The sequence below is a fragment of the Castanea sativa genome, chromosome 1 (assembly GCF_040712315.1).
Source record: "Castanea sativa cultivar Marrone di Chiusa Pesio chromosome 1, ASM4071231v1".
In the NCBI taxonomy this organism is placed as follows: Eukaryota; Viridiplantae; Streptophyta; class Magnoliopsida; order Fagales; family Fagaceae; genus Castanea; species Castanea sativa.
Window position 1 is genome coordinate 79,923,962 of NC_134013.1, and position 11,815 is coordinate 79,935,776.

Sequence of the window (11,815 nt, forward strand, 5' to 3'; positions counted from 1 at the left end):
GGATGCAAGTTAGAGTCTATCTGAACTTTTATTTTTAATTTATTGTGATAAATATTGAATCTTTATAATGGCTGGATGATTCTTGGAGTCCATCTAATATTTCTGCATTTATATTGTTGTCTGGGTGAGTTTATATTGTTGTTTTGATGGCTAGATGCTCTTTCATTTTTATGGTCAATTTTTTCTAGGGATAATGATGGGAATACATGTTTCTTCTAATGTGCCCATGGAATCTACCCCATTTAAAGGGATGGAGTTTGAAGAAGATGAGATTGCATATGATTTTTATAATGAATATGGCAGAAAAGCTGGTTTTAGTATTAGAAAAGAGTATGTAAATAAATGTAAAAAGACTGGAGTGGTTACTTCAAGGAGATTTGTGTGCGAGAAGGAGGGAGTTCGAGGAAAAGACAAGAGAGATCAGAATATAAAGAATCCACAAGCAGAAACAAGGTGTGGTTGTGAAGCACGTTTGGTTATTATACTTAATCGAGATAGTAAAAAATATGTGGTGAATGAATTTATTGCTGAGCATAACCACTATCTCCACCTCGCATGCACATGATGCCATCACAACGGAAAGTGGCTGCAACTCATGCTATTGAAATTGATTTGGCACATGAATCGGGATTAAGATTAAAGCAATCTTATGAGCTTCTTAGTAAGCAAGTTGGTGGATATGATAATCTTGGTTTTACCAAGCAAGATCATAAAAATTATTTACGCACTAAGCGACAGAGAGACATGGAGCATGGGGAAGCTGCTAGCTTGGGAAGATATTTTAGTCGTCAACTTAAGGAAAATCTTTCATATTATTTCACTACTCAATTGGATTGTGAAGAGTTGATTACTAATATCTTTTGGGCCGATGCAAGAATGATCATTGACTATAGCCACTTCGGTGATGTAATAACATTTGATACAACGTATAGTACAAATAGAGATGCAAGTCCACTTGGAGTATTTTTGGGTCTCAATCACCATAGAGAAACTGTTGTATTTGGAGGTGCACTTTTATATGATGAAATGATTGAATCTTTTGTATGGTTATTTGAGACCTTCTTAGAAGCAATGTCTGAAAAGAAGCCAATCACTATTTTCACAGATCAAGATGCAACAATGTCAGCTGCAATAAAAGTAGTCATGCCTAAGACATATCATACATTGTTTAGTTGGCATATGTGGCAAAATGCTGAGAAACACTTGGGTCATTTACTCAAAAATGAGTCTCAATTTAACAATAATTTCTTAGCATGTATCTATGAGTATGATGGTGAAGATGAGTTTCTTACAGCTTGGAATGAAATGTTGGATAAGTACAATGTTTGTGAAAATAAATGGTTAATTGATCTATTTAAATTGAAGGAAAAATGGGCCCAAGCATATGTTAAGAGAACTTTCACTGCAGGAATAAAGACAACCCAGCTTAGTGAGAGTTTCAATGCTGACTTGAAGGATTGCTTGCGTACTGATCTCCATATAGTAGAGTTTTTCACTCATTTTGAAAGAGTTGTCAATCAAAAGCAGGATAAGGAGTTAGAAGCAGAATACAACTCTAGACATAAATTTTCAAGATTGAAGCTCAAAAGCTCTCCTATGCTTAACCAAGTAGCAACAGTGTACACGCCTACGTTGTTTGATTTATTTCAGACAGAAGTTGAAGAGGTAATGGCACTTTCCATCCTAGAACGCAATGTGAGTCAAACACATAGTTATGTGGTTGGAGTTTTCAATCAATATGGAAAATATGAAGTCATGTGGAATCTATTAGATAAGACTCTATCTTGTAGTTGCAGAAAGTTTGAGTCATTTGGTATTTTATGTAGGCATGGTTTGAAAGTTCTTGATGTATTGGATATCAAGTTGATTCCTAATAGATATATCATGAAGAGGTGGAGAAGAGATGCAAAAGATGAAAGCGGAAAAAATTGCACAACACATAACATTAAGTCGGATACTCGACTAGAATATGTAGATCGGTATCGAGATTTATGTCCAAAATATATTCAATTGGTGAATGAGGCATGTGAAACTAAAGAAGGCCATAATATTCTAAGCTTAGCAATTGCAGATTTGAAGAAAAGAAAAAAAACTTTATGACCTTAGGAATTGCAAAGCTAATGTAGAAGAAGACATCATTAGGCCTTCCACCGATTTTGTAGACAAAGAAGATCAATTATGTGCTTCGATTACGATCGTACCAAAAAAGATAAAGAAAAGGGAGATTTATCGTAATAAAAAGCGTAGGCTGAAATTGTGGATAGAAAAGATGTCGAAACGAAAGGAAGGCACCTCAAAGAAGCAAACAAGGAAAAGAAAAGTGCAGGAGGTAATCTTCTAAATTATCAGTATTTTCACCATTCTATTTTATTTTTACACATTAATATAGTATACTATTATTATTGCTGCTAAACTAAATGAATTTTTACAGGAAATATATGCACATGACATCATGGCACAAAAGAAAATTGAGGATATCTCTTCTGGAAATATTACTAGTTTTACACAACTTCTAATGGTAAAGATATTTACAATTATATATTTTACTTTGATATTAATAATAGTTTAGATACATGATTTGATAATTTTAATGCTAAGCTTGTGAAATGTGTAATTGGTTTTTTTGTAGTTGGCTTCTACAAGTTCTGCATCACATCAGGGAGGCTCATCAGCAAGTGTTGCATTAGCATCACATTTAGAGAGTATATCAAGTGTTGTAGGCTCCAACAACAAAATTAATGGTGGAAGAGGTCTCTTGACTCAAGGAAGTGTTGCAAGTGGAGGTCCCTTGACTCAAGAAAGTGTTACAAGTGGATGGAATGAGATGGTTCATTAAGTCAAGCCATTTTTCTAGTTTAGGATCATGTTTTATAATCTGTGACACATGTTGAGATTAAGTGCTCTTGTTTTGTAATTTTCCTAGTTTAGGACTGGAGTTTTGATGGTCCAAAACTTAGTCACATTTGGTCACATTCAAATGTTCAAACTTAGTCACATTTGTGACCAAGTGTTCTAGTTTTGTAATTTTCTTACTTTAAAATTGAAGTTATGATGATCCATAAATTTCCTTTTGTTACCAATTGACAGTGATCTACATGTCTGATGTATCTCTGCATGGTGTTAATTTCCGCATAATTATTTGTTGCTGCAGAAATTTTTATGTTTTTCTGCATAATTACTGTTCCTACAGATTGTACATTCTGCAGATTGTAATTTTTGCATAATTACTGTTTCTGCATAATTATTTGTTTTTGCATAATTCTTTGTTTCTGCATACTGTTTTTGCATAATTATTTCATAATTAGTTGTTTCTACATACTGTTTCTGCATAATTATTTGTTTCTGCATACTGTTTCTGCATAATTATTTCATAACTATTTGTTTCTGCATAATTATTTCATAACTATTTTTTTCTGCATACTGTTTCTGCATAATTATTTGTTTCTGCATAATTATCTGTTTCTGCATAGTTGTTTTCTGCATAATTATCTATTGCTGTTTTCTGCATAATTATGTAAGTGTTGCTATTTTTATATAAATGCAAATCACTGCTTCTATGGATTTAACATGTGCAAAGCAGTTTAAGGCCAAAATGCAAATCACTTGCTTTTTGGTTAAATGCAATTCACTTGCTTTTTGGTTAAATGCACATTCATGTGAACTCTGTGTACTTGCATTGCAAATTGGTAAGGAAGCCAGTTAATCACTTTCTATTACATTGCTCAGCTAATCTATGTACTTGGGTTGCACCCCTATGAGTTACTTGGCATTACAATCAAAATTCAATCCAAAAGAGTAGACAATAAGAGAATTTAATAAAAAAAATGAACAAATTTTATTAAAATGTACACTTTGATCACATAACAAGAATTCCATTGAAATAAACACTTTGATTATAATAACATGGAATTTCTACAATTGGTGTGCTTATTGCTTGACTATACATTCAACTTCTTGCTTCTTGGCTATTGCATCTCTGCTAGCAATTGCATTTTCAGGGTCGAGAGTTCTTGTAATAATTTCTTCAGGTGTCACCATTACAACTATTTCCATAGCCCTTCTGGTTGCAAGATATTCATGAGCATCATTTACACCATCCAGCTCATAGCAATTTGATTAAAAAAAATAGAGGATATTTAATGTTAGGATTTGATAACACTCCAAATATAAAATATTTAAAAAACTATAATGAAATAATGGTAATACGTTTTGTACATATTAGTTGCAAAGTAGACAATTTGTATCTATGCATTAAAGTTTATATAAATGTATGTATGTATAAAAATATGTAGTTGTGTAAATGTATGTATTTATGAATATATAACTCGGCCCCTCCAAACCAAAATATCTGGCTCCATCCCTGATAAAACACCATAGCTACATAAACTCTGCAGAATTTACAGTAATGAAGCCAAAAGAAACTGCTCTTGAATTCTATAGGAGATTAGAAATAGAGAAACAAAGCAATAATATAGTTTCTTAGTTCCTAACCTTTTTTCCTAACTCATTTGTATCAAGTCCCCAATAAATTCCTTTCATCCATGTGAAAAGAGTTCCATTGGCTTCTTCTCTGTTTCATACTAAGAGGAGAAGACTGTGAAGAGAATTGGAAAGCCGCTATGTACAGGTTACAATTACTGCATAACTTTTGCAGTGATTGTGAAGGTAATGAAATTTTCCTTTGTTGAGAGTAATCATTGGAGCAAACATTTTCTAACTTGTGCAGTGCACAGCTGCAGTTCCGATGGTAGGGTCTCCTCTCAATCTCCATGTCATGTAGTGATAGACTTCCATTACATACACACTGCAGCATCATCTCAGCTGCCCCAATGGCCATTCTTTCCTCTCTCTCTCTTCCCTCTTTTAACTTCCCTTACTTTGTGTATGTCTTGGTTGGGGTTTTTACGCGTCTAAATGTAATTGTGTTGAAACTTTTGCGTGCTTGCTATTAATGAAGCATTAATATAGAGGAGGAAAACAACAATTATTTTTAGCGTGTGGTAGAAATCTAGAGAAACTTTTGTGCAATTGCTTCCACGTAGAAGAATTCAAGAAGGGTCTGGAGGGTTTTTGGCAAAGCAGTTACCTAACTAAGACAGACGTGTTTCATTAGGGAAGTTATTCTAGGCTTTCTAGCTATAGTGCCTTGGGAAATATGTTGAGAGGCTGTCTTGGCTTGCCTTTTGACTTAATTGTTGAGTGTGGTATTTTAGCATAGTTTTCGCCTAAGAAACACAATTTGACGTACTCTTCTGACCAGAGGTTTACCAAACTTATATGAAGGTAGGTGACCCTTCCCAATTTCCCTGCAACTTAAGATCTTGGTCAACTGTAATAGTTCTTAATACAAGAAAAAAAATCCTATTATTTCGTTTTGGTTTTACATTTTGTTTGATGATTTTGATGCTCTGTTTTAATTTCAGCAAGGTCCATTCCTTCCATTCGAATGGTTGGCAGCATATGATATGACACTGTTTTGTTTGGTGTTATCCACAGATGCAAAATTTCTCTTTGCATCAAACATTAATTAAGGAGCTGCTGGTGATGAGATTCAGTCATAAGCTACTAATCTTATACTGTTAAAGAGCATTAAGGACATTCACATGTTTCCTTTTTTCTCTTCTATGGGGGGATCATGAGTTGGATACTGTGGAGGATTTGATTGATATTGAACATGAAGGTGACCCTTCAACAGTATAACCCCTCGAGTCTCGGGATTTCATTACAATTTAATTGACCTTAAACATGAAGGTGACCTATAACGGCCCTCAAGTCTCAGGATTTCATTGACTTCACATCAAAGCCAATTGATTTTCTTGAAGTAAAGATATTTGATTGTCTTCAACCTGTTGTTAATTGATGTCGTAAATCAATTGAAGGCCAATAAGAAGAAATTTTATGCTACAGTATATCAAGGATACAAGTTTCAAAACCGGATTGTGTAAGTACTTGAAGTATCTTGGAAAGTTTCAATTTCCAAACAAACACTCAAGGACAAGTTTCATTCAAGTGGAGGAGTCTTGATGTATTTCAAGATTTTAAATTTTCATCCTTTGTTAGTTTCGAATTCTTATGTAATTTTTGTTATTTTAGGATTTTGGATTCTATTTCCTTGATTTTTGGAGTTTTTAAGGTTTTTCTAGTCAAATTAAATTCCTATTATTGGTACTATATCAATTAGAATGTGTGGAATATTTTTACTTGAAAAATTAGTTTTCTAGGGCCTTTAAATAAACTTGCAATAAGTAAAAGAAAAATACAGTTAAATTTATAATTTGATTAATAATATTTTTTAGAAAGGTTTTCTCTTTTTATTTTATAGTGAATTCTAGAGTCTATCTTGTGGGTTTAAAAGAGTAACCTCTACTATGCTGTCCGTTTAGCATTAGGTAATTACAAAGTGGAAAAATCTTGTTATACACTCATTATTGCATACTCTGTACACACTTATTTTAAAAATATGATTTTAGTCTACATGACAATGTGTGTATGGTTTGTTAATTGAAATCATATTTTTAAAACACGATTTTAGTTAACATGATAGTATATTTGGAATCGTGTTTTTTAATATGATTTCAATTGAAATCGTGTTTTTTAATATGATTTCAGTCCACATGAAAGTGTGATTTTAGTCAAAGTGAGTGTATGATAATCATCACAATATGAGCTTGGCTATTGGAGCCAACTAGCCAAGGAGATATCGACCATTTATAGCCGTTAGCTAGCAAATACCTTATTTTTTCTGTACTGAGTCTAATACAGAGATCCTTTGCCATTTGGTTTGGGTTGTAACTACATGACAATACTACCGAATTGGAATAAGAAATATTTAGACTTTTTGCCTTTGTCAATTTCATCCTTTCAAACTGTGGACACGGCCACGTGACGCTTCTCGGGAAAGGTTTTTTAAAGAAAAAGAAAAGTTTGATTTTTTGAGTATTTTTTACTACTAAGAAAATCATGAGTCTAAAAAAAGTTGAGGAGTCGCCACTTATTTTATTATTATTATTTTTTGCAAGGAAAAACAAAACAAGAAATAAAAACCCTTTTTTTTATTTGATTGACTCAATGGATAAGGAAAGTGGTCTACATCCACCAAGGACAAGTTCGGGGGTCAAATTACGCCGTGGGAAGGTATGAGGCACCCACGCACGCCCGATATGTCTACCGGCCTCTACTAAATAAGTAAGGACTATTTGATGTTTGATTAATTGTTCAATGGGTACAATATTATTTACCAAATTCATTACACCAAATCAAGCAAGTAGTTGATTTTATGGCATGGTGGCCTAGAGCTAGATCATAACACAAGATAATGATAAATAAAAAGAAGTAGCAAGTTAATAACAAAACAAAATGACGACCAAGAAATTAACAAGCATATTAAGAAATTGACATAACAACTACTAAAAAAAAGTGTACGCTTAAACTCTTCCAAGATATGATGTGAGTAATATGAGAACATTTCATTTTGAGGGACAAGAAGGACTGTAATCTTTTTAAAGAAAAGAGTGGGGACTTAATCAGATTGGCTTGTGACTTGGCTTTGATTTGAAGTAAAAAAAAAAAGTTTTATTCTTACTTTTTTTCTTGTGAAAACCGAAACCATGGACTTGATAAAAAAAAATGCATTTTTTTGTTTTTTGTTTGTGGGATCCGGAGTCAAACATTTGTTTTTTTGACTTGAAGTAAAACAAAAGTATATTTTTTTATATTTTGTTTGTAGAAACCGAAATAGTGGGGATTGTTGGGAAGAACATGGGTCTAGGCAAAGGGGAGCTACGGTGAGAGAAAAAAGGAAGAAAAAGGAAATAGTGGGAGTTGTTGGGAAGGACATGGGTTAGACTAGCTACGGTGCAAAAAAAAAAGAAAAGAAAAGGCTAGCTACGGTGTAAAAGAAAAGAAAAGAAAAAGAACAAGTCTCCATCACAAGCTTTCAATAAAAGGTCCACCTTTTTTAAACCACATGCTTACATGATTTAACCCCACCTACCCATTTTAGCTTTCTTTTATTACAACCAAACCTTTCTCTTTGTTCACAAAACAATCAAGTTTCAAGCTTTGACATTCAGACAGAAAAGAAAATACCCAGCAAAGCGAAGCAAGCAAGATTCAAATAGCTGAAACGCAAGTATAAAGAGTGGGGAGGTTGAAAACATACCCAACACCCTTGGATGGGTTTGACGGTGACTTCATTGAGATGAACGGCGGCGACAACAGCGTTCTTTGATGGATGGTCCCTCCACCACGCGACGCTCCACCGGCGACGGTTGACGGAGAGGTGCTGAAAAAAAATCGTGTACAATGGGATTTGTCCCCCCTCCGGACCGGATTTTCCCTTAAGAAATCTCAATCTCTCAATTTTTTTTTGTGTTTTTTGAAAGCTTCTTTTTTTTTTTGAAGATTAGAATCAAAGAGGTGTAATGAAAATGAGTTTTTGAAAATCCAGAGGAAAAAAATGGGTCTATCCTCTTTTTAGAATCCGGTGGAAAACCCAGGTCTCCTTGTTTTCCTCTCTATTTTTTTACTCTCTGATCCCCTCCTCCTTTTTTTTTTTCGGCCTTATATCATCTGCTCCTCTCTGTTTTTTTTTTTCAAAATTTCAAAATCCACCACCTGCTCTCACTGGAACAGTGGTATGACAGCCAAGACAAAAAAATTTCCAGAGGAGGGTATGCCGGACCTATGTGGGAGGTGTCTGTCCTATGTACCCTCCCACCATTTTGTTGTGTTTTTTGTCCTTTTCTTTTTCTCCCTAAAGCTAGGTTTATACCAATATATTTTGAAATAAAATGCAATTGTTTTAACGTTAAATTAACAGAGGGGGAGATTGAGACACAAAACTTGATTTTTTTTATATAACTTTCAAAAATTATGGATTTTGTGAAAAAAAGGAAAAAGAGAGAGGCATGCATGAATTAAAAAAAAAAAAAAAGAGAAAGTGGGTTCAAATGCACTTAAAATAAAGAATTGACAGTTAAAACTAAGAATAAACAAATATAGGAGTTAAAAAAAAAAGTAAAAAAAATAAAATAAAGATGTGCCAAATAAGAGAGAGATTAAGGAGTTATACATACTATTTAATCCGTTCATCATTGGGGAGATGCATGCGCAAAGATATACATTATAATTGAGGAACAAAATAGGGTATCTACACAAACATGGATGTGCCTTTCTACCCAGTTCTACCTTCCGTCCCATGTGGTCAGCTTTGGCAACACCATGATCAAAGGAGTTCTTTATTCATAATTATTATTTATAGAAAAAATTTTAATTTATATATTCAATTAAGAGGAAGATAAGCTGGTTACCACACTTTAAGATGCTTTTTTTCCTTGTATCTTCCTTGTTCCTTCCTTTGATTTTATTTTATTCATTCTTTTTCCCCTAGCATTGAACAAGGGAGCCGCCCACATGTGACACGAATTGATGCCCATCTGACCTGATCATCCCAGCAAGATGTGCAAGCCATTATTATTTTTTTTTATAAAATGCATCCCTCAAAATCTGATTCTTACAACCATGAGGCTCCTTTTATGAACTAAATTTAGGCATAACTCTTTAAAAAAATCATCCTAATGCATCTAAAATCATCCTAATGCATCTAAAATAAACAACCTGCTGCTGTAGTATCATGAATAGGTCACTTGACACTAGAATTAAGAAAATTAAAATAGAAACTTGAAAAAATATAACTACAAGAAAGTTAATTTAGATTCGATTTAGATTTTGATGGTGCTTATTTTGGTTGAGTTATAAAGTTTTCCAAAATTGTCATTGGAGATCAAGATTCACAATAGGGTCGAGCTTAATTCGAGTTGGGAATATTCCAGATTCCAAAATTCACAACGAATATGTAGAAGAAAATTTCAGTTTGGGTTCTCGATTTTAAAGCAGTACACAGATGCTATTGCGTACACGAAACGAAAGAACCATCTATTCTTCATTTTTTTCTTGACAAAAGAAGGGAATTTATATATATGTTGCACCATATTTACACTGCAAAACATTCCATCAAATACAAAATTCATTTTAAATTAAATCATTCGTGAGATTAGGATCACGAAAATTGTCAGTAATCAAAAAAGTTTACAACCATTAATTCCACCAACACAAACATAAAATTGTCACAAATCTGACTTGAACACCAATTTGTTCTAAAAAGAGACCATGTTATTAACAAATTAAATAAATAAAAATCAGATCTTGAATGTAACATACTCTTCCTCTAGATCACACAAACCCAACTGGTTCCTCCCAGTACCAACCAAGGCTGGTGAAGTTGAAGGTGAAGAATAGTTAGAAGCAGCCAAGACCAAAGACCCTTCACTCCAAGCCCTCCTTATTGGGTAGGACACGTTTTTGCACTTAGGCAATGCATGTGAACACTCTTTACCAGCCTTGTGTAGTGCACAGCCACAGTTTTTATGGTATGGCCTGCGCTCTTTCCCTGTATCACAGCCAGAAATGCAACCCTCATAGACACATCGGAAAAGTCCATCAGCAGCACCGGTGGCCATTGTCTTCACCACCACCACCGCCACTACTTTTCTCTATGTGAACACACCACCTTCTAGAAAAAATTTAAGCTTGTAGAGCAATGGTGGGCATTTATGGAAGTAGCTATTGATGCTTATATAGTGGTAGTGATGGAGTAGTATTAGGCTTTTCTTTTTGGGGGGTTTAGGTGCATGGTGGGGTCAAAATGTTGTTGTTTGCAAGCTGTATTGTGCGGCATTTAAGAGTCGTAGAAGCCGTGTCCGCGTGTCTTGAGGGGTCGGTTATAGGAGTGTAGACCTAGTAAAAATACTAGTAAGATACGTGGCCTTTTGCATGTATGTTAGGAGAGAAAATAAAGGGGGTGTGTAGTTACCAACACGATTCTCATAGATTGTCCCTGGGCAAACGTTTTGGCCTTCTGGGCTGATTTTTTGGGTTTTTTTTTTTTCTATATTTTTATTTGCTGAGATTTGTGGGGGATTCTTTAGCATAATTCTTGCATGATTTGATTTGGTAGTCATCTTAATCTTATTATTTCTTGTAAGTTGTAATTATCGAGTGGTGATCGGTTAGGAGTTTCTTTTTTAACTTTTTTTTTTAATGGGAAAATGATAGCACTCCACAATAGAGAAAAAGTACAAAGCATATAATAAGGAGGGGGGAGGTAACAATGTTAGCAAATGTTGTAGCCTTGTGGCTTATGATCCATGCCATTGATGCTAAACATGTGATTACTAGTTATTCACTTACTAAGCGTTTCGAGCGATAACTCCAACAAGATTGCAGCGATAACCCCAGCAAGATTCCAGTAGTATACATAGTATTGTCTATTATCGTCACGTGACGTGAGGTCAATGAGTTTACATTGGAAACTTCTTTTTTTTTTTAGCAAAAACTAAAAAAAGGTACGAAGAGATTGTGTAATTTTTTGGGAGAAATATGCTCATAAATATAACATGTAAGTGAATCCCACTCTGAAAATAGAAAAGAAGGAAGGAAACAAATATTTATAGTTTCAGTCAAATGAGAGTTAGAGCAAACTTTCTGTCTGAAGTTGACTAAAGTGAGTTATCACGCTAGGTTAAGCGCAGCTATAGGCTATGATTACTCAAGTGAAATGTTGTTGTGCAAGGTCAAGAGAAATTTGAGGCATTTCTAGTGTGCTCAATGGTTCAGTCAAGTGAAGTGTGCAAGGTTAAGCGCAGCTATAGGCTACGATTACTCGAGTGAAATGTTGTTGTGCAAGGTCAAGAGAAATTTGAGGCATTTCTAATGTGCTCAATGTGCTCAATGGTTCAGTCAAGTGAAGTGTGCA

The 11,815-nt window shown here is 34.2% G+C and overlaps 3 protein-coding genes across 3 annotated transcripts; 2 read left to right on the forward strand and 1 right to left on the reverse strand.

The window, feature by feature from the left end:
• The first annotated feature begins 196 nt into the window (after positions 1–196).
• On the forward strand, positions 197–565 carry LOC142635165 (protein FAR1-RELATED SEQUENCE 5-like). The gene has a single exon (XM_075809371.1). It carries the CDS (start codon positions 197–199, stop codon positions 563–565), a length of 369 nt encoding a protein of 122 aa, XP_075665486.1.
• Positions 562–2,100, forward strand: LOC142635172 (protein FAR-RED IMPAIRED RESPONSE 1-like). The gene has a single exon (XM_075809378.1). The coding sequence runs from the start codon at positions 562–564 to the stop codon at positions 2,098–2,100; it is 1,539 nt and encodes a 512-aa protein (XP_075665493.1).
• A 7,919-nt stretch (positions 2,101–10,019) lies between these two features.
• On the reverse strand, positions 10,020–10,629 carry LOC142638451 (uncharacterized). The gene has a single exon (XM_075812488.1). The coding sequence runs from the start codon at positions 10,518–10,520 to the stop codon at positions 10,200–10,202; it is 321 nt and encodes a 106-aa protein (XP_075668603.1). The 5' UTR covers positions 10,521–10,629; the 3' UTR covers positions 10,020–10,199.
• Positions 10,630–11,815: the final 1,186 nt, after the last annotated feature.

Excerpts from the sequence above, each read along its gene's own strand:
- LOC142635165 (XM_075809371.1), top strand. The coding sequence starts at position 197 with ATGGGAATACATGTTTCTTCTAATGTGCCCATGGAATCTACCCCATTT.
- LOC142638451 (XM_075812488.1), bottom strand. The coding sequence starts at position 10,520 with ATGGCCACCGGTGCTGCTGATGGACTTTTCCGATGTGTCTATGAGGGT.
- LOC142635172 (XM_075809378.1), top strand. The coding sequence starts at position 562 with ATGATGCCATCACAACGGAAAGTGGCTGCAACTCATGCTATTGAAATT.